This window comes from Rana temporaria, chromosome 3 (genome assembly GCF_905171775.1).
Source record: "Rana temporaria chromosome 3, aRanTem1.1, whole genome shotgun sequence".
NCBI classification, from domain to species: Eukaryota; Metazoa; Chordata; class Amphibia; order Anura; family Ranidae; genus Rana; species Rana temporaria.
The window spans coordinates 205,597,137-205,622,536 of record NC_053491.1 but is presented as its reverse complement, the minus strand read 5'-3'; the positions used below and the strand labels follow the sequence as shown (position 1 = coordinate 205,622,536).

At 41.0% G+C, this 25,400-nt stretch overlaps 1 protein-coding gene across 1 annotated transcript in view; it reads right to left on the bottom strand.

Annotated features, from left to right (window-relative positions):
- Nucleotides 1-25,400, bottom strand: part of CEP290 (centrosomal protein 290) — a 245,302-nt gene that overhangs the window by 100,553 nt on the left and 119,349 nt on the right. Inside the window, exons 29-35 of the mRNA XM_040344166.1 lie at nt 23,218-23,329; nt 20,367-20,822; nt 14,766-14,930; nt 13,601-13,708; nt 13,389-13,523; nt 5,290-5,556; nt 1,774-1,881 (exon numbers count right to left, since the gene is read on the bottom strand). Of these exons, the coding sequence (XP_040200100.1) occupies nt 1,774-1,881; nt 5,290-5,556; nt 13,389-13,523; nt 13,601-13,708; nt 14,766-14,930; nt 20,367-20,822; nt 23,218-23,329 (1,351 nt within the window). The remainder of the gene's footprint in view (nt 1-1,773; nt 1,882-5,289; nt 5,557-13,388; nt 13,524-13,600; nt 13,709-14,765; nt 14,931-20,366; nt 20,823-23,217; nt 23,330-25,400) is intronic.

The following is a 25,400-nucleotide window of genomic DNA, read 5'->3' as shown; positions in this document are numbered from 1 at the left end:
TACAGAAAATAATGAACTTCATCACAATATGCTATTTTTTTGAGAACTATATATATATATATATATATATATATATATATATATATATATATATATATATATATATATATATATATGCTTTGTAGAGAATGGGGGAAAACAAATCAGCACTGGAAATTTTACAGAGGCATAAAATAGACAAGAATAATAAATAGAAGTGGCTGATATGTCCTCTTTTAGATAAGGCACCTCATCCCAAAGACAAGAATACGTTTTACATTTCAGGTCAAAGCCACCATACACTGTATTGTATTAAAAACTGTTTGTGGGGTCTTCTCGACAAGGGCCAATGTCACAATTTCATTGTCCCCCTCTGCACACTCCACCATGCAATATCCTATGAAGACATAGGATATACCCCGGTGGTTTAGAATCCCTATGTTTAAACTCTTCAAATAGAATATACCCCACATATTCTCTGATTTAAAAGGTGATATCTCTACAGGGGGTCACCAGGTTCACCAATTACAGTCCTTTTTGGCATAACTCATCGTATAGAAAATTAGTAAAGCTGCCATGTACAGGAATTTGGGCTCGTTGGGGTATCACCCACTTACGGTAGGTCTTTCCAAATTGCACACGTTGCTCATTTAAGGACCTGCAGGCCACATTTCCATCTCCCTCTCATGCTGCAATTCTACTACTTCCAACTTTGTCATGCTGTCCACTCTCATGGCTTAGTGACCGATTGGTCTCTGTCTCCCACACCTGTTTTTCGTTATGTTCACTCCGTACAGGATACATACGGGTTTATTTCCAAATGTTATGGTACATTACTGCCATCCTACTTAGAAGGTTACCCTTGTAATGCTATATATAATTATGTGGGCATTTTGTAGGAGGAGCTTTTGGGATAATGTTCGATAATCAGTCCTGTAAGGCTCACTTGACACTGCTCAGAGGCTCTCACAACTATACATTGTGCTTCGAGCCCGCTATAGGCCTCCGAAATGGAACCCTATTGGTATCTTGCAATCTCCCTTTTGCGCTAAATGTGCCACTATGCAAGTGAACCTTGTACACCTTTTATGGTGCTGTCCCAAACGTTATTGTTATTGGGCAGGTGTGGTTAATGTTAATTTGTTTTTTCAGATTACTATTCCGATTGAACTCACCTGATGCAACACGCATAGGACAAACAGTGGAAAGACACATTCCAGTTTAATGTGTTAACTATTGGTTAGTAGCTTTGAATCCACGGTCATTGTGCAATATACGTTTTGGAGTTCATGGACTGGCCTACTGCTGATAAATGTGGCTAACTAAATATGCATACTGTATTCCTTGAACATGCATACAGGTTCGGTAGGACCTGCTAAAGAATCTTTCCTGTTCTATTTTATGGGTTAGGCTTAGGGAGGCATGTTGCTTGCCAAGACTTACATCCCTCAGTCTATGTTACCAAACGACCCCTGCTGGCTCCTTTCACAGCAGTTGGCTATGAGTCTGCAAGCTACAGAGCCTAGGCAATGCATTTCCATTATTGTGCATCCTTTATGTAACAGGTGGCAGGAACATTGCATACAGAATCACAACTTATAACATCTGGAATCTGCCCCTAGTTAGTCAGCTGAGGCACTGCATCTAAGGACTGTCATCTGGTATTGTAAGAGCTGCCAGAGTTCTACGTAGATGAATGGTAAGAGCTGCTAGGGTCCTCATTAAATTCATGGTAAAGCATAATGTAATCTATTTAAAAATAATTAACAGAAGAATCAAGTTGCAAATACAAACCAGAGCAGCCTCCTTAAATTTGCTAAGTGAGGCATCTGAATGTACATCCAGCTTCAGATGTAGCGCTTTAAGATCCTCTGCATGCTTTTTTGCACTCTCTTGCTGTTCCTGTTGGAAGTAAAATATTATCATTATAGTTTGCATTATTTGCATTCAATCGAACTAAATAAATGGCAACTCTGTCTACAAAATAAATAGTCTCCATAAGCAGCAAACGATTACATGTGATGAAAAGTTAAGTATCAAGTCTCTGGGTACGGATACTTCTGCACAGGGATTAATATCATAAGAAGGCGATCATAAGTGATTTAAATTTTTAAAACGCAGGAAAAGATACACAGCCATTTACACTCAAGTTGTTTATGTGCTCTGTCTCCATGGTTACTCGTAATTAACAGTCAAGGATTTTTTTTTTTTTCCAGATCTCGACTTATTGACTTCTCATAAGACAGCGGGTAGTTTTGAGCATGTCAGATGAGCATCAAATTACCACTTCAGACTTTATTCACTGTATAGAAACAGCTGAGATGAAAATGCTCCAACAGAGGTCTAAATAATTGGTTAGCGTTTGTAATGTTACAGTTTACTTGCAGTAATGAGCAGCTGTAGCATTCATTTCATTGTTGCCTCTAAATGGCACTTATAAATACAGTGGTGGAAAAACATCAAGACTATCCAGGCATATAAGCACACAGACACATTACACTATATTAAATTGCAACGTGGGCAGCAAAGCTCCATCTATATTCATTTTGTCAGTTTTAACGGAATATCCATAAAGTCCATGGAACCTTGTCTTCCCTTGGTTGCACGCCACTGCTCTCAGTAATATGCCTTATGGGAGCATTGCTTCAAAGAGGGTTAAAATGATATGGAGAAGACAGCGAGTGATATACACTAAAGAGAGGCATTTCCACTGCACTAATACAATGCTGTGCAAAAGAGATGCCATGTTATTTACACCCAGCTTACATATACACTAACAATTGTATAATGTTTATGTAAATGGCTATTGGAAAAGCAAAAAGATATATAAAAAAAAAAAAAAGAAGTGTATGGAGAGCAGCTGCGATTTTCACAGTATAGTGGGCCAACTTGGTATCCTTCACTTGCTGGACGTCTTCCAAAGTTCTCTGGCACTCTGCTTTATTTTAATATAAATGAGCTTCAGAAAGGGTGCTCTAGAGACAGAACAATAAAACCACACTCAAATCCCATGTTACTTCAGCATCACATTTTAAACAAAATAAAGGGCAACCTGTTAACTTTGAATGCATTTGTGATCTACTCCAATATTCACAAAACCCCCCATTTAACCAGATACTAGAAACTAGAGGTACCCTTGAGACACTTTTATACTGCTACATCATGCAAGTCATAGAACATGCTGAAATTTGTAGATGACAGACAGTAAAGATCAGAGCCAAAACTTAAGTGTAGCTTTCCAATTTTCATCAGCGTCAAAAAGAAGAACAGGTCCCATGGCCTCTTAAGCAAGGAAAATGAAGTTGTACTTCGAGCACACAAAAAAAAAAAAAAAAAAAAAAAAAGGTTGTCGTCATTTACTGCTGGTGGTATCCATAGGTGTGTAAGAAAGGATTGTGACGGTGTACAGTAATGGAAAAAACTGATCAATTCATAGTTGGGCAAATTAAGGCCTTGTATATACTGTATATATAGCGTGGGCTTAGGACAAAAGAGGCTGCAAAGAAATTGATTTAAAAATGAACACAGGTATGTGCAGTCACCACAAGGTCTGCAGTTCAAGGTTTGGTTCTAGGGTTAAGCTGAAATGTATGCTTAGGCTACAGGTTTAGGCTCAGGTTAACCCCTTCCAGACCAACCGCCACAGTTCTACTGTGGCAGGTAGGTGTAATGACACTCCTGTCTGAAATTAGCGTAAGTATGGATCTCAGTTGCGGAGGCTTCTCAGGTCTAAACCCAGTTCACTCTCAATCTCAGAAGAGAGTTTTGGGTTAGGTCATCACAGCCTCAAGGGGAATAAACAGAATTTGGGAGACGCTTATTACCTCATAAGCGTAGTTAAGTCCAGGACTACTTCTAAAGTGTACCAGCTGAGGGAAAGGAGCAACTAAACTGAAGTGGAGATGGACGTCACCCAGGTTACTTAGTAGTATGACAGAGTACTTAAAGCTATAGTAACAACTACAGGTAAGTTAGACGTCTAACAGTCCTTGATAATCACTGGCTTAGTTCATAGGCAAGTAAAAGGTACTTTGCAGGCATATAAGGCACACAGCAGCTCCTAGGTATGAATAAGTATACTCCACAGATATGAATGAATAAATGGTTGCTACATGAACATCTGAGTACTTGCGGTTATGGCTGAGTAGCAGGTGGTTTGCCAAGGGTTCATGCTGGACTGGACCAGGAGGGGTCTGAAGGCAGCGCAGTATGCTGGAAGAGCAATCCTCGTAGCGCTGGTTAAGTGGTGAGATCTGGTGTGAAGGTTCGGGGTCCCAGGTGGCGGCAGGTGTCCCAGTATTTTGTTTGAACGACCTGCAGTCAAACCTGGGCGTTTAAATTTGCCACGGAGCTCAGAAGGAGGAGCCGCGGCAGGCCAAGACGCACTTCTGCGTTCCAGCGTGGAACGCAGACCTCCGCGCACCGGAAGTGACCCGAGCGCATTGCAGAACGGAGCACAGCTGTTCGGGAACAGGTGCAGCTGCGCCCGTTCTGCAGAGTGTAACGGCGGTGGCGTTACAGTAGGCTCCTCTGGGCGAAGCGTTACCTTACGTCATATTGCCTTTTGGCCACGTGCCCATGCTCGCTGCCAGAGGCACGCATGCCCGTGGCTCACTTCCCAAGCCGATGCGAGTGCCTGGCCGGCGCAATGACCGATGGGCCCCCCGTGATCACAGAACCGGGATCTGTGTGTGTACCTGACAGACGTAGGTGTCACCCGATCAATATACTTTTTTGTTCTGAAAATATTTTAACCAGTATTTTTATGATAAAAAAAAAAAAAAAAATCTCAATCTTCACATACTAGAAAGCAAAACTTTGCAATCACCCCTAAGGCCCCTTTGGATGAGAGGTCCGATCGGGTAAACCTGTCAGTTTTTCAGGCAGACCTGATCTAACGCTCCATATTCTCCTTCGACAAGCAGTTGGATGTAAACAGATATGTTTCTATTTACAACCGTCTACCTCCAATCTAGCAAAAAACAAGCCGATGGGGATCCGTTCCTCTCCATCTGGCCGGATCGGATTGGAAAGCAGCTGGGTGTAAATGGACAACTGGCCTGTTTATATCCCTTTACATCCATAGAGCAGAGCGGGCTGTGTCCATGTCTGCTCTGCATAAGTAGAGTGGACAGGGACTTGTCATCTGGCTGCTCTGCTTAGCTCAGCAGGGGATCAGCAGACAGATCCCGGTTGAGAAAACCCAGAGTTAAGCAGAGTTCTGGCCCATGTGAAAGGGGCCTTAGTGTTCTGGAATTAGTGATTCACACTACCCTGTGTCTAGTGTGAATTCTCTGACTTTTCACATACCTCTCGTGCTTTTGCTAAAAGATGTTGATATTTCTTAACAACTTCTTCTTTTTGATTAAGTCGAGCTTGCATATTCTCAATCGTTTGATGAGCAACTTTTAAGGCCTGGCGCATCTCTGAATCCTCTTCTTTTTGGTTAAACTCGGATAGCAGCTTCTCTCTGTCTATGACTGCAGGGATTCGCAATCTCAGTTCATTTATCACTTTGTCACGACTCAAAACATTTTGCTCAGCTGTCCAGAGGAGAGCTCCTTTTTCTTTAAGTTTCTGAAAAAAAATACAGGATGTTAATTGTCATTCAAAAACTTCTTATTGGGATTATGAATTCAATTGGCTGGAAAGACAGACCATAAAGAGCAAGTGCAGTGCACGACTTTGTGTCCCGGAGATACATTTAACCTAGAACTATAGGCAAGTTGCATAAATTTATTATTAAATATGCAAAATGATAAACACGTTGTCAATGCCAGCTTTTTGTGCTTTGATGCATGCAAAAAGGAAACAGCACCCTATAAAGTTTTAAGCTTACAGTAGTAAAAGTTACTCTACAATATGTTCCCGCTTGTGCAACCAATAACTATGAAGACGTTACATACAAGGAATTGACCCATCAGCAAACATGCTGTACTCACAGTAAAAAAAAAAAGAATTAAAAAAAGTAAATAACTTTAGCAAAAGCTTGCAAATTGACACAAGATGCTCAAGATGCTCTTTTATATTAAAGTAGAACTATAGGCAATTTATTACCCTTGCTTACTCCAAAATGAAAAAAAATGCCTATAGTTTTACTTTAATATAAAAGAGCATCTTGAGCATCTTGTGTCAATTTGCAAGCTTTTGCTAAAGTTATTTACTTTTTTTAATCATTTTTTTTTTTTAATTGAAATTTTTTCTTTCAGTTATCCCCAGAAAAGTGTTATTGCCCGTCAGCTTTGTTTGTTTTTTTCCCATATGTGTCCCACTGGGGGAATTCACCTTCACGTCCTGTCCCATAGTCAAAGCAGGAAGTGAGAGGAAAGCCCTGCAAATTAAGAGAATCCCTTGGGCCCCCAGAAGCCCTCCATACTTTTCTGGGGACAACTCAAAATTTGGGGTTTTGTTTTACGCTCTCAATAATGGTAAACAGGACACATAGAGAGGGTGAACCTCCTTAATAGGGGCACAAACAGAAATAAAAACCTAATAGGTGTTCTAATTTATCTCCAATCTGTTCAAAACTATAAAAAAAAAAAAAAGTTTTGCTTTAGTTATACTTTAACGTGTTTATTTTGTAACAAATGCTTCCCTCCAGTGGTCAGAAGTGACACTGCATGTTTAATAATGGCCAAATTTACAAATTGTTCAGGTGGATTTTTTATCAACCTTTATGTCAAAGGGTAGAATTCAACACCCAAAGGTGCCTACTATTCAATAAGAAGCACATGTCCAATAATACAGGGTTCCAAATCTGCTTTGATACATACATCTGAATGTGAATTAGAGCTGCACAATTAATTGATAAAAGATCATGATCTCGATTTGAACCCCCCCACACGATCTTAATCCAGCATTTCAATGATTCATGTAAAAAGTGCAGAGCAGTTCCCTGCTCACAGCGGTCATAAAAAATAAAAAAGCAGCCAGCATGCTGAAAGAAACAGATAAAAAGAAAGAAACATTGTATCTTTCTGTTTATTAATTTACAAATCAAAAGGGCCATTTCACATGTATGGATCCCGTGAGGATCCGTACCTTTATCATCTGCTTGCTCAGCAGGGATCGCTCTGTTGATCCCTGCTGAGCCGGCAGATGATAGGGCGGTCCCTGCACACTGTAAAAATAAAAATTATGGGGTTTTTATTAAATTGTTGCTCCGTTTAACCCCTTAATATTTTAATCAGCCTTCATTAACTCCTTATTCTTCTTCTCCATTTAATTATTATTTTCCTATTGATTTTTATTTACTTCTATTTTACAAAATATTAATAATTACAACTTTTTTCTTGTTTGCTTTGTTCATTAATATTTTTACAGCTTTAAACATATATTTACATGTTTCAAATTACAAATAAATAAAAATGTAAAATAACTTTTCAATGCTTTGCACCATTGCCGACAGCTGAAGTATAAACAAAAAAGCTGTGATGGTATTGGTGAGAACTATAAAATAAAATGAAAAAAAAAAGGACACTAATATAGAAATAAATGATCATTTTTTTTTATTTCTTTACACATTACATTATTTTTTATTACAATTCTTTAAATTTGATTGAAGCAAAGAGTATTATGTCTTATTTTATTGCCATCTTGTTTGATAATCTAATGTTCAGGGGTTGAAAATCTTTCACATAAAAAAAAGTTCAGAATCGTGATCTTTATTCTAAGCAAAAAAATTGTGATTCTTATTTTATCCAGAATCGTGCAGCTCCAATATGAATGGACATATCCAGCCAAAATGTGTTTCTTTATTTAGTTTTGAATAGCATGGTAAAAGGTTAGAATCTCTCTTTAGCTTTAACTGTTGTCTGTGTCTACATTGGAGAGATTTGCCATCACTTCCTGTCCTGGTGACAAAAAATTACACCAACTGTGACAGAAGCAACAGGGAAAATACTATTTTGAGGAGAAGGGGGTAAAGGTTAAAACCTCAGAGGTTTGTATTGCTGTCTGTGCCTACCTGTTTTGGTGACCCCTTGTCAGCTGTCACATAGCCAATATAATACTGATGGTCTTTAGGTATAAACATGAAATATGGCAAAATAAGTTTTATTAATTTGAATACTGCATATACATACACATTGCAGTAACATTTGGCTTCACTAATATATCAATCAGAATTGAAAGTGACAGTAAGATGCCTAGGGCCACGTACACACGGTCGATCCATCCGATGAGAATGGTCTGACGGACCGTTTTCATCGGTTCACCGCTGAAGCGGTCTGATGTGCGTACACACCATCAGTTCAAAATCCGATCGTGTCAGAACGCGGTGACGTAAAACACATGACGTGCTGAAAAATACGAAGTTCAATGCTTACAAGCATGCGTCGACTTGATTCTGAGCATGCGCGGGTTTTGAACCGATGCTTTTGTTTACTAACCATCGGTTTGGACCTATTGGTCAGCGGTCCATCGGTTCAATTTTAAAGCAAGTTCTCTCATTTTTGTCCGAAGGACAAAAGACTGATGGGGCGTACACACACACACACACACACACACACACACACACACACACACACACACACAAACGGTTTGGACCGATGAAACTGAACTTCAGTCCGTTTTCATCGGTTTGGACCGATGGTGTGTACGCGGCCTAGGACCTTTTCATTACTTCAAACTATCCACCAGTAGAGAAGTGAAGTTTTAGAGGCAAGGTTCAGTTTGCAGTAATAAACCAGGTAAAACTCTGACCTTTATTTAGGCCCAGGAAACAGAAAGCATAGCGAGAGATTTACTAAAATTGGTGCACAGAATCTGGTGCAGCTGTGTATAGTAACCAATCAGCTTCCAACTTCAGCTTGTTCAATTAAGCACTGACAATTAGCCCTCGTTTACACCGGGCCGATTAGACATGTCAAATCGCATGCCAAATCGGAGCCTACTGCCACTGTCAATGGCACTGATTCCAAAAAGTAGTTCCCGAACTACTTTTGGCAACTTCGGGGGCAATTTCAATAGACAGATGTCTATTGAAATTGCCCCCGAAGTTGCCAAAAGTAGTTCGGGAACTACTTTTTGGAATCAGTGCCATTGACAGTGGCAGTAGGCTCCGATTTGGCATGCGATTTGACATGTCTAATCGGCCCGGTGTAAACGAGGGCTAATTGTCAGTGCTTAATTGAACAAGCTGAAGTTGGAAGCTGATTGGTTACTATACACAGCTGCACCAGATTCTGTGCACCAATTTTAGTAAATCTCTCGCTATGCTTTCTGTTTCCTGGGCCTAAATAAAGGTCAGAGTTTTACCTGGTTTATTACTGCAAACTGAACCTTGCCTCTAAAACTTCACTTCTCTACTGGTGTACCGCCTACTGGTGTACCGCCTACCCCAACTAAGTCGGGGAATAAACAAGTCGGGGTAAGCGTCTTGCATGAACTTCGCACAATTTCAAACCGGCATTTCAGTCCGACTTCGTGGGCGATTTGAGAAGCATCTGTGCGGGTCCATGCACAGATGTGCATGGACCCGCACAGATGCTTCTCAAATCGCCCACGAAGTCGGACTGAAATGCCGGTTTGAAATTGTGCGAAGTTCATGCAAGACGCTTACCCCGACTTGTTTATTCCCCGACTTAGTTGGGGTAGGCGGTACACTTTGGTGGGTGTGGGTCAGCCACGCCCTGTGACCTTTGACCTCTGGAAACCCGCCTTCTGACCTTTAACCTCTGGGGGAGGTCCCTGTTCCAATTCCTGAGTCGTAGCCATATTCTTCAATGGGAAACCCCAAACCCCAACCCCTAAGCCTAACCCCTAAACCTCATTCAGTGTGAACCCAAGATAAAACCCATAATGTTATACATTGAACATTAAACTTTCTGCATTGTGTGCCCTAATACCAGTTGACCCCTTTTTAACTTCAAGTACGGCCTTGCTGGTAATTTAGTATCTATATCATGCTTTCCTTTTAATGTCTATACAGTGCCTTGAAAAAGTATTCATACCCTTTGACATTTTCCAAATTTTGTCTAGTTACAACCAAAAACGTAAAATGTATTTTATTGGGATTCTATGTGATAGACCAACACAAAGTGGCACATAAAACTGAAGTGGATGGAAAATGAGAAATGATTTTCTAATTTTTTTTTTACAAATAATTTTTGGGACAATTTTTACAGCGATCAGTGCTATAAAATGCACAGATTACTGTGAAAATGACACTGGCAGTGAAGGGGTTAACCACTAGGTGGCGCTGTAGGGGTTAAGTGTTCACTAGGAAGTGATTCTTACCGTCAGGGGATGCGACTTGCTGTGACACTCGCTGATCATTGTTCCTGATGACAGGGAACACGATCAGTGACAGTGTCACTAGGCAGAATGGGGGAATGTTGGGCCAGATCCACCTAGCGCGGCGCTTCTTTACGTCCGGCGTAGTGTATCTCAGATACACTACGCCGCCGTAACTTCCCGTATCCACAAATAATTTGCGGCGTAGTGTAAATGTGTCGGCGTAAGGGCGCGCAATTCAAATGGCTAAGTTGTGGGCGTGTTTTATGTTAATACGTCTTGACCCGACGTAAATTACGTTTTTTCTGAACGGCGCATGCGCCGTCCGTGGGGGTATCCCAGTGCGCATGCTCCAAATTAACCCGCAACAAGCCAATGCTTTCGACGTGAACGTCATTCTATGCAAAGCCCTATTCGCGAACGTTTTACGCAAATGACGTACACAACGGAAAATTTGACGCTGGCCCGACGTCCATACTCAACATTGGCTACACCTCATATAGCAGGGGTAACGTTACGCCGAAAAAAGCCTTACGGCCAGCGTAAATATGCACCTTAGATCCGACGGCATACTAAGACGTACGCCAGTCGGATCTAGCCCAGCTTCAGGCGTATCTTATTTTGTGGATACAAAACAAAGATACGCCGGAGCAACCTAGAAGTTACGCAGCGTATCAATAGATACGCCAGCGTAACTGCTTTGTGGATCTGGCCCGTTGTGTTTACACTAACATCTCCCCGTTCTATCTCTCCGTGAGACGATCGCGGGTATGCCTGCGGCGATCGAGTCTGCGGGACCCACGGTCGGGCTCACGAGTGTCCACAACAACCGCTTCTTAAAGGGGACGTATATATACACGTCCTTCTGCCTGCCCGTGCCATTCTGCAGACGTATATCTGGATGCCCCGGGCAGCAAGTGGTTAAACAGCACCTGCACCAAGAAGGCGACCTCCAGTTTTCAGTATGCAGCAATGTACCTGCTTGGCATGAAATCCAGAAGCTAGCGGCATCACTGTAGTAGAAGTACCTACTACAGTGATTTCAAGCTCCCAGGAGGATCCTACAGGTATGGCACATACATACTTACATTGGTCCAAGCTTGATCAATGAATGTAAAAATTGCCATACCTGGAGTTAGACTATAAAATATATCAAAACTATTTTTTTAAAGTTGCGGCTTCCTCCTGGCGATCCGTTCGCGATAGGCATTTGACACTGTGTTCCGCCTATCACGGAGGTCCTCATCCTCGGACAGTTTCCCAGCAGACACTGTGTTAAGTGTTCTGCCAATTGGACGTCCTCTTGTTCGAGAATGAAAGAATGTATGCGATTGGCGGAACACTGAACACAGTGTCTGCTGGACAGTCCGAGGATGAGCGGACCTCCGTACCTACTACAGTGATTTCCAGCTTCCAGGAGGATCCTGCAGGTATGGCACATTCATACTTACATTGGTCCAAGCTTGATCAATGATGAAGCCATGTAAAAATTTCCATACCTGGAGTTAGACTTTAAAATATATCAAAACCATTTTTTTAATTCTCGATAGAATAGGGAATTATTGCCATCTGTATTCCATTGGGGGGAAATTTTCCTTTATCTCTGGCCCTTTTCACACAAGTGAATGAAGTGAGAGGAAACCTCTACAAAATGAATACCCCCCCCCCCCCCCCCCAGAATAAGGACTACTGGGAACCGTGCACCCTGAACTGTACCAAGGGATGATCCAGATATTTCAACTGTCCATTCTTCTTTCCCTACCCAGGGAAAAGGCTATTTAAAAACAAGTGGAATGTCATGCCTACAGACAGCGAAACAGTTGGAGAATGTAATCAATAAGCAGCCGCCATAACTGTCGCTGCTAAACCTAACTGACATGTTCTGATTTATAAGACAGGGAGATTGCCAGTGAAGCCTGACAGTTTGACTCACAGCAAAGGTTGAAAACTAAATAAAAGGACGGCAGTAAAAAATTAGGTGGAGGAGTATTAAAAGGTGCTTGCAATTTTGTAAGTCAAATGGCTCATTTAACAAGTTATTTCTTTCAAAATGATGATTCCCATCTCAAAATAGAAATGTATATATTTTACACAGAAAGGGAAATTTGGAAGTCTGACACTAGCAAATTCTGTGCCCGATTTACAGTAACAAAGTAAAAAGCATGATGATGTATGCAAAACCATGATACTTTAATTTAGCATCTTTTAGACTGTAAGCTCTAACGAGCAGGGACTTCCAATTCCTCCTGTATTGAATTGCATTGTACTGTGCTGTCTGCCTTCATTTTGTAAAATGCTGCGCTATATACATATTTTTTTTCTGAATTATACAGGATTTATATAGTGCCAACAGTTTGCGCAATGCTTTACATCATGAGGGCTTGAATAGCATGCTTTCAAAATTTCCGACAACAAATGTGTGATGATGGATTATCCGATTGGGTGTACACAAGTCCGTCAGAAAAAAAATCCAAAGTACAAACACGCATGCTCAGAAACAATGCTAACTATAGCACAACATTAGCAGAAGTTGCACAAAAAGTGGCGCTAAAGAGCTGAAAAACCACAGTTTTGTATTTGTTGGCTGAGAATTTTTGCAGAACATCTGTATGCAGAACAAGTTCACGGCAAACGCCCTTCGGACAAAATTCCACGATACGATGGAAATCCGATCAAGTGTATGAGGCTGGAAGCCGCGACTTTTAAAAAATGGACGCTTGTCAAGATTGCAGGTACTCGGGCACAGTGAGACTGCAATGGGCACAGTGAGGTATGGCACAGTGAGACTGCAATGGGCACAGTGAGGTATGGCACAGTGAGACTGCAATGGGCAAATGGGCATTGTTGACCCTCTTTTCCGCTTACAGTAGCTGCTGCATTCTCACCCTAGGCTCATAATCGAGTCAATACGTTTTCCCAGTTTTTTTTATGGTAAAATTAGGTCCTCGGCTTATACTCGGGTCGGCTTATTTTTGAGTATATACGATAAATATTTTAATATTTAGTATAAAGACACCAGTACAATTATGCTAATTGTAGCAACGTATACTGTATATAACAGAACTAAATTGAGACTCCATATTATTTCATTTATAACATATGCAAGTAAGAGTTGTAAAATTTATATTAAAATATTCTCTCATATTTCTGTGTTCCAACACGGTCAGACCTACCTCTTGTAATGTTTGGCATATGGTTTTGGTTTCCAGGATGGTGCGCACATGCTCTTTTATTTTGTGCAGTGCTAGGTCAAGTTGTTGTGGGAGGGGTAGACTAGAATCGGGCATTTCTCCAGTAGCTTCTTCAAACTAGAAGACAAAGATAGCGCGTTATTAAAAAAGAAAAATAAGCAATAACAGACAATTAAACCAATCAAAGCAGGTACCTTCCGTGCAGTGATAAGCACTTCATGTTGTTGCTGCTCATACATATCTAGCTGACGCTCAAGTTCCACCTCTCTTTGATCCCAGGCCATTTGACGTTCCTCATGAAACTTAGGGATTAAAAAAAAAATAAAGAATATATAAATACACACATACATACACACATACATACACACACAATGTATAGTTTAAGGGCACTTTCAGATGGGCAGTGATGCATGACCACCCTCTGAAAAGCGATCCACGGAGGCTGGCTTCCTGCCACCTCCTGAAATGGCAATTTTACAATACGGGACTGCACCGCAACTGTGGACCAAGTGCTAGGCTTGTACTTTCGGTGCAACCCCATTGATCTCAAAGGGTGAGTTTGACAGACGGCGTTACCTGTTGCAGTGCAGCCCGAATTTTAAGTGTTTGTAATGGCTCAAGTTTGTTTTTTACCTTCATGCATTCTATGCAAGAAGGTAAAAAACCTTCTGTGTGCAGCACCTCCCCCCCCCCCCCAATACTTACCTGAGCCCCATCTCTTTCCAGCGATGTGCACGAGAACAGCGACTCTCCTGGGTCTCTTCCTCCTCACTGGCTGAGAAAGCAGTGGCAGCCATTGGCTCCCACTACTGTCAATCACAGCCAGTGAGCCAATGAAGGGAGGAGAGCAGGGACAGGGCCGAGCTGTGCTCTATGCGAACGGACATACAGAGCAGTGGCTTAGGAGCCAGTCTGCTCGGTGCCCCAATTGCAAGCTGCTTGCTATGGGGGCACTCAGCATGAGAGAGGGTCAGGAGCGCCGGTGGTGGACCCGAGACTAGGAGGATTGGGGTTGTTCTGTGCAAAACCATTACCCAGAACAGGCAAGTTTAACAAATGTGTTAAAAAAAAAAAAGAAAAAAGCTGCATTTTATAACACTTTAAATTGCAGTCATAAAGCATCATGGCTATGGCATGTGTATAGTCCTTTCAGGCTGTAATGTTAGAAATCCCAGGGGCTGTTGAGGTGTAAAAACCGGGCCTCAGTTTTTACAGCCCCCTTGGTATATTACACTTAATAAAAATAAAAAAAATGTATAATCTTTCTCGCTCTCTCAGATTAGAAATGCTGGGTGCAACAGCCTGTTTATATATAGCAATATATATTTGTAATTGATTCCTATTCATGGGGGTCTTTACCTTGCCTTGTTGAACAAGCTCTTCCTCCAGATTGGTAATTGTTCGCTCCTGTTCAGACATGACAGTATTCAAATATTTCATTTCTTCTTTCTTCTGATTTAACTCACGAGTTCGTTTCAGGTCCTGCAGACGCACTTCCTCCATTTTCTTGTGCCATTCTGTAACCTGTAGATATACATTTTCAAGCCTTTACTAAAGCAGATTTGAAGCCTCGTACATACGACCGGTTTTCCAGAGAGCATTTGGCCGGGAATCCTGATGGTAAAATGGTGAATCTGCTCTTTATTTTCCCGTCGGGATTCCCGGCAGAGTATTTCCTGCCGAGAAAACCGGTCGTCTGTATGCTTACCTGCAGGGTAGAAAAACCACACATGCTCGATAACACTTCGAAACATGTGCGGTAGAATACAACGTTAGTCTGGGGTGTAGCAAGATGGCGGCGACAAAATTGAATGTGACGAGACACCGGCTTGTCGTAGTTGATGGCGTCACCGCGTTCTTGCCATTCAAAAGAACGGCAGGTTTTTGTGTGGCCATGTGTATACATGGCTTTTCAGGGCAAGCCTGTCAGGAATCCCGTCGGGAAAACCAACATTTTTTTCCCCCCAACGGGATTCCCGGTTGTGTGTACAGGGCTTAAGTGTTCCGTAGTGTTCAGCATAAACTTTGAAAAAATTCTGTCTATCTAATTAAAAAAATGACGTGTCACCAAAGCACTAAAAATTAGTGCAATACCCATTGCAGGGAAATAATGCCTGAATAGGGTACAGGCCGTTGCCTTCTATGGCTCGTCAATGCTTGGGTTTTCTGTATTTTTAGCTCTTTCCCCAATATTCCTTTTCCTACCTTCTTGTTATCTCAAAAAGGGGGTACGAAATCAAAAGTTGGAGTGATGCATTATTACAGGTCATCACTGCTGGATTATCAAAGGCAGAGATGTCTCTGTAGGCAGATGGTTAATTCACAAAAATCTATCCACCCATCCCTATCTATATATCTCACCCACCAATCTGAAGATCCCAAAAAATTTAATTTACATTAAGCAAATACATTTTTAGTTAGTTTTGGTTGGAGTATGTATATTTAAAACGCCTTCCAGGTTTATTTTTGCTGGCCAGTGTTTGATTGCAGGGATTTTCCTTCACTTTTGGTCATGTAGGCAAGACCCGCCCTCCACCCGAGACATGCCGTGCCTCCCTATGATCTTTGGTCGGTTCAAGGTAAGTGAGGGGGTGAAGTTACAGGGAGTGAGGACACTAGTCTGAAAAGAAGTGTGTGCTGCTGACTCGCTGAGGACATTAAAGTGAAAGTGGAGTTGTTGAGGGCTGTGATGTGGTGGGGGGGCTGAGCGGACTGTGATGTATGGGGAAGATGTGGATATATTACAGTGGGGAGAGGTGTGGATATATTACAGTGGGAGACATGTGGATATATTACAGTGGGAGACATGTGGATATATTACAGTGGGAGACATGTGGATATATTACAGTGGGAGACATGTGGATATATTACAGTGGGAGAGATGTGGATATATTACAGTGGGAGAGATGTGGATATATTACAGTGGGAGACATGTGGATATATTACAGTGGGAGAGATGTGGATATATTACAGTGGGAGAGATGTGGATATATTACAGTGGGAGAGATGTGGATATATTACAGTGGGAGAGATGTGGATATATTACAGTGAGGAGAGATGTGGATATATACAGTGAGGAGAGATGTGGATATATTACAGTGGGGAGAGATGTGGATATATTACAGTGGGGAGAGATGTGGATATATTACAGTGGGGAGAGATGTGGATATATTACAGTGGGGAGAGATGTGGATATATTACAGTGGGAGAGATGTGGATATATATTACCCTGTATTAAACAGACATTGTAGTTAACACACATATGGCGCCCATATCTACAGTAGACACTGCACTATGGAGAACAAAATAAAATGTTTCTGGAAGACATCAGAACTGCAGAACATTAAAACGAAAGCACATTTACTCTGATCAACTCATGCCCTAGAAAAGCGACATAAAATGTGTTGTGACAGGCTACTTCAAAATGAAAAATTAAGCAATAATTTCTACAGTCTTGTCAGCTGTTTTGTCCATTTAGTATGTTTTTTCCCCCAATTCACAGATAAAACCCCTGCAATACCTAATAAATTACAATAAATCAGATACCTAATGGTAAATTAATACCAAATGTCAGAGCATGGTTGATATTCCACACTATGTCAATGGTTCCCATACAAAACTAATTTATTAATCTTCTGTGTGAACTGCTGTCTATGAGTATACTCAACAACTACTTTATTATATGTACTGAAATATTTTAAATTTACTGCCTATTTGCAAAGACATAAAGAAGCATTTCATCTAAATTTGTCATTACTAATAAAACTAAGTGACAACTTTTCTGCAACTCACGAAAACACGAATAATGAGATCTATTCATTTTATTTTCTAAGGCTGCAACCCTACTTTGAGTCCGTTCATCGCAAGATCCCACTCTCCCTGTTCAATAATACAATAGAATTTTTAAAATTCTTGTACTTACCCCAAAATATTTTTTTCTTAAGGTCAAATTGAGGGACGCTTGAATTCAGAAACAGTCAAGTTATACTGCCACCTACAATAACTAGGGACACTGGCAAACAGAAAACTTGTAAAAGCCAGCTTCTGTATAACTTTGCTGCCCAGCATGCCTCGGTTTTGTGAGCAAGAAATACATAAAGCCAGAAAAAAGAAAAAAACGAACATGTGTCCGTTGGATATGAAGAAAAAGGTTTTATAGAAAGTACAAAAAAAACGTAAATTTTTTCCTCCATTGCCCATTGAGAGTCCCAGGAAACAGTAGGGATTTCCATAACTAGTCCAACTGAGGGGTTAGCAACAGCCCGGGACAGAACCAAGAAAGGGCAACAAACTTTCTATAACACAGGACTACTAGAAGGGCAAATCCCCAAAGTTAAACCAGATGAGGTGAAGTTACTCGCAAGACGAGATGGTTCTTGGACAACTTATCAATGACCCATACACACAGTCAGATTGTCCTACACATTTGTACAGACATCAGTCCCAATTCCAAGTGAGATAAAAGTTTTGAGGTTTGTAACAGACCATCACAACTAAAGCACAAGTTTCCAGCCTCTCTTTAACAGCTCAAAATGTGGGTAAAGCAGAAAGGCCTTTGCAACTGTAGGCAACTTCCCTTCCCTCTCAATACAATGCCATGGATATTGATTTAAAGCAACTGTGCAAAGTAACGAAAAACCTGAAAACATGGCCCTTTGGGGTTACCTTGAGGACGGAGGTTGAGAACCACTGCTCTAAAAGATCCAAAGCCTGAATTTTACACTCCCAAATCTTAAAATGCAAAAACGGAAGGTAATATTACAAGAATAAGGTTGCCTGGCCAGTCAGTCCATCTGGCAAAATATATCCAAGGAGCTTGGGAACCTCGCATTACTGAATAGTTACGAGTAAGGAGCAATAGTAAGGAGCAAAAGATGTACCCTTTTCAGGGTAGGCAGGGATAGAGGTGTACTATAACCCCAGACTGGGGAAAACAAACCAAAAGAACAGGAGAATGAGCAAGATTCATCTGCTAAAACACTCGGAGGTGTCTCAGTGGCATGATCTGCCAAACTTTAATCCAGCACATGGCTCACAAATCGGAGCTGCCCAGTCTAGAAAAGCATCCAAGAGCCATTGAGCAAGGAGAAGAAACCCTAGCTAAATAGCCAACAGCATTTACCTGAAAAGGCATAAAACCAAGAAAAAAAATCCTCAAAAGTGTGCAAGTCAGGCACAGAAGGAGGACCTAACTCTAGATGGCTGAGTCCCAGGAAGGTTTCTGGAGCTAGTCCATCGCAAAAATGTACCTTTTTGTGATCCCTGCTAACAACATAGGAGAACACAAAGGGGGTTATTTTACGAAAGGCAAATTCACTTTGCACTACAAGTGCAAAGTGCACTTAGAAGTGCAGTCGCTGTAAATCTGGGGGAGACATGCAAGGAAAATAAAAAACAGCATTTTAGCTTGCACATGATTGGATAATAAAATCGGCAGAGCTTCCCCTCATTTCAGATCTACCCCTCAGATTTACAGCAACAGCACTTCCAAATCGCACAAAAATCACAACTACAACTCTGTGCCAAGATTTGGTACATGAGCTTCTTCTGGGGCCTTTTTGGATTGCGAGGAGGCCGATTCAAATGAATTGTGCCACTCCAAAAATGCTCGTCCAAAAGTGCAGTTGCTCCAGAGCTTAGTAAAGGAGGCAAGGCTTCACTTTGTAAAGAATACCCCATCATGTGCAAGAAAAAAAAAAAAAAAGACAGCATTTTTGCTTGCATAATCGGATGATGAAAGTCAGCAGAGCTTCTGTGCTCATTTACTAAGCTCTGGAGCATTTAGTGGTCTTTTATTAAACGCGAATGTATCTTCCAGTCATTAAAGAGTTTCTATTAAAGGACTTGAGCTCTCTCATTTGCCTCATCTTTGTCCCCCATCACCAACCCAAAATTATCTTGCAAAGGGCCTACACGCTCAGACCTAACCTTTTTTACTATCAATACATCCAAATAATTATTTGGGCTTGGCTTACTCTCCTCCTTTACAACATGTCATTTATTTTGAACTTTTGCGGCCTTGATTTCGTTTTTACATATTTTGTTATATTCTTTGCAACTTATAAATGATGACCCTGTTTGTCCTTTATATGTTTTGCTTTGCCAGCAGGGTCCAAAAGGTTGAAAAAAGTACTAGGCCCCATGAGGGGTCAAGACCTTACTAAGGCAGCAAACTGTAGAAACTGGTCCCAATGGACTCTTCTGGATGGGATACAATGCCTGATGCATGGGAACAAGGGGTCCCAGGGCTTGGAGAGGTATCCAGAAGGAGACACTGCTGAGTATTGTAGCAAAAGAAAGAAGATGCTGGACAGATGAAGGAGATTCCACAAAGAGTTAGCCAATGGGCTAAAAGGGGTGTTCTGAGCACCCAAATGCTGGAGAGGCAAATTCCCCGAGGTCCCGTCTATATGTACACGCAACCCCCCCACTCGAAGAAGGCTTACCCCCAATGCACGGAGTGTGAATTTGGCTCTTAAGGTCGATAAATATTTGCTTACAAAGTAGATGATGGAAAAAGTATAAGATTTCTCTAACTCTTCCACAGATCTCCTCTGCGAACGACAGTGTCAACAGCATGTCTGAAGAGATGACCCAACTGTTTCTAAATTCCAGAGCCCCTTAATTTCTTATAGTAAGTGCTGTAGGAGGATCTTAAGAACTATTGAACTGTTGCCATATTTACCACTTATAAACAAAGCAAGCTAGCCACTTTCGTAGCCTAGAGGCCCAGAACAGGCCATGGTTTGGTAAATTAGTCATTATTTTCAACGTAGTTCCACTTTGAGTATTTGAGTAACTGCTACTATTTTTCATTATGTTAAATGCTGTTGCAATTGTTTCAAATACCGAACCATCTGGCAAGATAAAGTATGATTAGTAAAAAAAAAACATATAAATATCTATGTCTATAAATACTGCACCCTAGTTTGTACATTTCTTTGCATCAGGATCACTAACCTTCTGAGCTCCTCTAGCATCTTTAAGGGTGGCAATAAGCTCTTCCAAGCCCTTTAGCTTTAGCTCTAGCTCTAAGGCACGGGTCTCAATATCCCTCTGTTCTTGTTGCACAAGCTGCATTTCATTAACAGTCTTCATCTTGTCACTCTGCAGCTCCATCATTGTCTTGGAGAATTTCTCCTGTTGGGCTAATGGAAGTGCACCGCTGAACTGCCTCCTCAGTGCCTGAATCGTGTGGCGAAGGTGCTTGGCTCGGTTTCTGCCTTCTAAACGGGCATAATATAATGCCTGCTCTTTATCATCTAACTTCTGTTCTAAACGTAAACTGTAGGCTTCCAATTTGTGCAGTTTGGTAGTTGTTGCTTCCAACTTTGCTACAGCCGTTGATTCACTGACTTGAAGAGCTACAATTTGCTGGTGTAATGTTGCAATCAGTGCTTTCTCATTACTCTGATCCTACAAAAAAAAGTCAGAACACAAATATAAATAGCTTTATAATAGTGACAAATATTCATTAACAGCTATGTGTGACAGTTGGTGGATTATTAGTATATATGTGTAAATATTATAAAGAAAGTCTACAATTTCCTGATTTTCCACCATAAAATCTAAAAAATTATGACTACATTAGCTAAGGTGCTCTACATGGTAATAAAATCGAACAGTGAAAACTCTTAGCAACATGTGTTAAGGAATGAAGAACGCATCATTTTCTTATCCTAATACGTCTTTAATGAATATATCAGTATACAGCTACATTCTCCTATACTATATTATTACACAGAATTGAAATAGCACCAAGAGTTTGCACAACGCTTTACAAAATAAAGAGACAGTGCAGTTACAATTCAATTTGAGAGGGTTAGGAGGCCAGGTTTGTGAGGGCTTACAATCTAAAGGGAATGTCAAGTGATAGAAAAGGTTGCAAGTGTGTGGAGATGGGTTGTTTGAGAAATTTAAAGTTTTTATGGATAACCAATAGGCACACAAAGTAGGATATAGCTGTACAGGTTGGGCTAGGAAATTCCAGAGGATGGAAGAGGCTCTGGAGAAGCCATGAATGCGAACATGAGAGGAGGTGACAGCTAGCTAGAGAACAGGGGTCTTGGGAATAGGGGAAAAGGATGGTTTGGTTAATATTTTGAGATGAGGCTGGTCAAGTAGCTAGGGTGGAATTGTGGATGGCTTTGTAAGTTGCTGTTTTAAAAATCGTTCATTGGGTGATCCAAAGCCCATGTAGGGATTGGCCAAGAGGGGTGCTAGGAACTAAGCAACTGGTAAGAGGGATGAGTCTGGCAGCAGCAGCATTCATGATGAACCATAGGAAAAACTATGTAGGGATAGGCCAGTGAGGGGGGGGGGGGGGTTGCAGTAGTTGAGATGAGATCCAACAAGTAAATTGGCAGCTTGGCAATGTCATTGGTTAAAGGGTCACTAAAGGAAAAAAAATGTTTTGCTGAAATGACTGTTTACAGGGTATAGAGACATAATAGTTAACTGATTCCTTTTAAAAATGATTCAAAATAGATAAAAACCAATCATATAATGTACCTACAGTTTAGTTTTTGCTGTTGTTTCCTGGTTCTCTGATGTACAGAGCCAGAGAGCCAATAGAGGGCAGTGAAGGTTTTGCAAAACGAAACTGGATTGGTGCTGAGGGGTTATAGACACACAGTAATCACACCTCCTTGATTAGTCACCACAGTGAGAAATCTCCCAGTACTGTGGTGATCAGGAAACAGACAACCAGGAAGTGTCCAGAACAGAGAGGAATTACAGCAACATCCAAGCAAAAACGAACAATGAGGACATGAAACCAGGACTGCAGTAAGGTAAAGGAAGCTATTTAGCTAAAAAAAAAAAAAAAAATCCTTTAGTGACCCTTTAAGAGGGGGCGTATTATGGGAATATTATGGAGATAAAGGCAGCAAGATTTGGTCAGTGACTGGATGTGGAGTTGAAAGGAGAGGTTAGAATCAAAAGATTACACAAAGCATAGCACAGCACATTATGAGCTCAGTTTTTTTAAGATTGATTTGTAGAAAGTGGTATGATATCTATGCAGTTATGTATGCAATTAAGTTAGGGGTGAACAAGGTGACTGGAAAGGTAAGCTAAAGAGTACAGAGACAATTTTTGGTGTCATCGGCATAGAGATGGCATTGGAAGCCATGAGAGAGATTATCAACTAACCAAGGAAAGAGGTGTAGATAGAGAATAGATGGGTCCAAGGACAAAGCCTTGGAGGACCCCTATTGAAGGGTATATTTTTCCTGTGCAAATAGATGACCCCATTATAAGGGCAATGTTCCTTCAGTGTACAATCTGCAGCCTGAGTGTCAGTCGTTGGAACAATCACAAATCACAGGTAAGCCAATTCACGTGTTCTTTAACTGTGAACCTGAAGTAAATTTTTCTGTGCCAATAACTGACATGGAGATTATAAAGATCCACATTATTATAGAAAGGCACTTTGCATTTTTCTAAGCAAGTTGCACCGTTTGCATTAAGGATATAAAAACGCATCTACAGCAAGCAGTCTGACCATAACACATTTTGCTGTATTAAAAAGTAAAAAGAAATTGCATCCTGCTATGAAGGTAACATCTGTAAAGTTATTTTACTAAGATGAATCCGAGTTCCAAAAACAGCATGAAATTGAGTGAGGTATTTATTACTTTTACGAAAAAAACATAGTATAAGTTAAAGAATTTACCGACCATGAACAATGTTTTGCATGTGCCAATTTAAGACAGCTGTTGCAGCAAATACAAACAAGACATGTCATTTAACACATTTATCAGCATGAGCTTGATCCAGGCAGAAATAACAAGGTATTTGAAGCGCCAACCTGGAAATCCAAGACTTGTTTCCGCAGAGACTCCACTTCCTTTTCTCTTGACTGCTGGCGGTTAACTAATGTGGAGATTTGTGCTTTGGCAATGTCAGAAAGGCTGCGTGATCTAGTGAAGGAAAACATACGCACAAATAGAAAATTATATATACTAGAAAATACTACTAAATGAAAGTGGCAAAGATAAGGATTTTTGTTCTTACCGTAAAATGCTTTTGAAGGACACCGAAGTCTTAAACCTTTGGTTAATACTGCTGCCAACAGAAAGATTGGCAAACAGCATAATCCAAAAAAAAAGTTCTTATGGTGAGTACATGGCAACATACAATGGGTTGTGGCTCTGCTCCCACAACCTGATAGGATTGGTTAATTATAAATCAAAGACCAGGCAAAACAGCAATAACCAGCCCATGTATAATGGGAGTGGTTTCATAATTATCAACCAGCTGCTGCACCTGCAGAACTCTTAAGAAAGTGGCAGGGTCTGTACCCCTTTAGATATAATCTACTATTGGGAGTATCTTACCAAAAATTAAAATGTTGTTGCAGTGGATGCCAAAATCTGACTTATATCTTGGTAAAGATTTCTGGCAAAATCAGTAAGCCTGTCACACAAACAGGAAATGATGTTTCAGGGGGGTGTTCTGTACACATTCTGTGTACACAACATTTCCAGATAATCATGTTGATTTTACAGAAAATTACAGCCCTGCAGATTCAAAAGAAATGTGGAGCAACCCTTTAAAGAAGCCTTTCTGAAATTGGAGGCCGACTCTGTGGTGGATGTGTCAGTAGGCGTCAATTGATTATTTTCAAGAGCGGTGTTCCCCACGGTTACGGCAAGAGGGGCATTATGTCTGAAGCCAAGGTTGGCGGATCCCCCTTAAAAAAAAAAAAAACTGGTGCAAGATACCAGAAAATGGATCCAAACTATTTGGGAGTAGACAGGATATAGCCATCTCAAGGGTGACCACTAGCAGGTCCGGGTAAATATCATCTGACAAAAAACAGAAAGAAAGGTCCAGCATACAGGTGGCAAGTAGATACAAGGAGGCAAAATCCTACAGACCAGGAAAAAGATTAGTACTGGAGAAGTACCCAATCTTCATTATTGAAGCCTTAAAAATCTATGGCACCTGTCTTGGGAGAACAGCGGAAGTCCTTTTAAGGGTGCACTCATGCAGAAGATGCCTGTAAAAAGCTTTGAGCACACACCTGGATGAAAACTATTTAGGATCAGTGGGCCATATCAGCTATATTGGCATGACATGGGTGGAAGTTTAAGTGATGTCTTTTTATTGAAAAGGTATAACATCATGACAAACGTTCACCCACGCAGGGGCATAATTCAATGAGCATAACGATCATATAACTTTGATCAATCTCTTCCAGTCAGCCAGGCTACCAGAGTTGATGGGGAAGTAAAAAATTCTGGTGTCGTTTGTAGCCAGATTAAATAAAAATAAATAAAAATAGCAATCATGAAGGTTCCAGTTACCAAGAGGAATTGAGGATTTGGTTTACCTCTGTTCCTAGCAAAAAACAATGTTTTATAGTTAACCAGTCCTATCAGGTTGTAAGGGCGGAGCCACAACCCATTGTATGCTGCCATGAAGATACACCAGGAAAGGAAAATTATGGAAAGGCGAGTACAATTTTCTGCCCTTTTAACTGGTACCATAGGCATTTAACTCTTGCAGCGCATGGGGGGACCCTACTGCATGGAAGGGCGAAGTATACCTTTCATGTATTATGACAGACCTTGTGGGAAATAGGCTTACTAGCCTTAAGCATCACAAAAATAACCGATTCAGAGATGCCCCTGTGGCTTTAACTGCCATATGTCTACGAGTCAGAAATGGTGAAGCAAGACAGTAAATTGGTCCTTGAGACAAAAGATCAGTTTGTTTTTAAACTGTAAAGCCAGCAGGACTCACATTTTAAATCCCCCATCTGTGACACAGATATTTGACAGCTCTGGGTATAGGAATCACTCCCCTGGGCAAAGATGATGCTGGCTGAGGAACTCTACCTGCCAATTGTCCACACCTAAGATGTAAACGACAGACAAGGCTGAAATGTGAAGTAATGCCAAAGACAGGAACCACTCCGTCTCTCTTGCTTCTGCAGGACTCCTCCTCAGCCAGGCAGAATTGCACCCAATGAAAGTATTTTCCAAA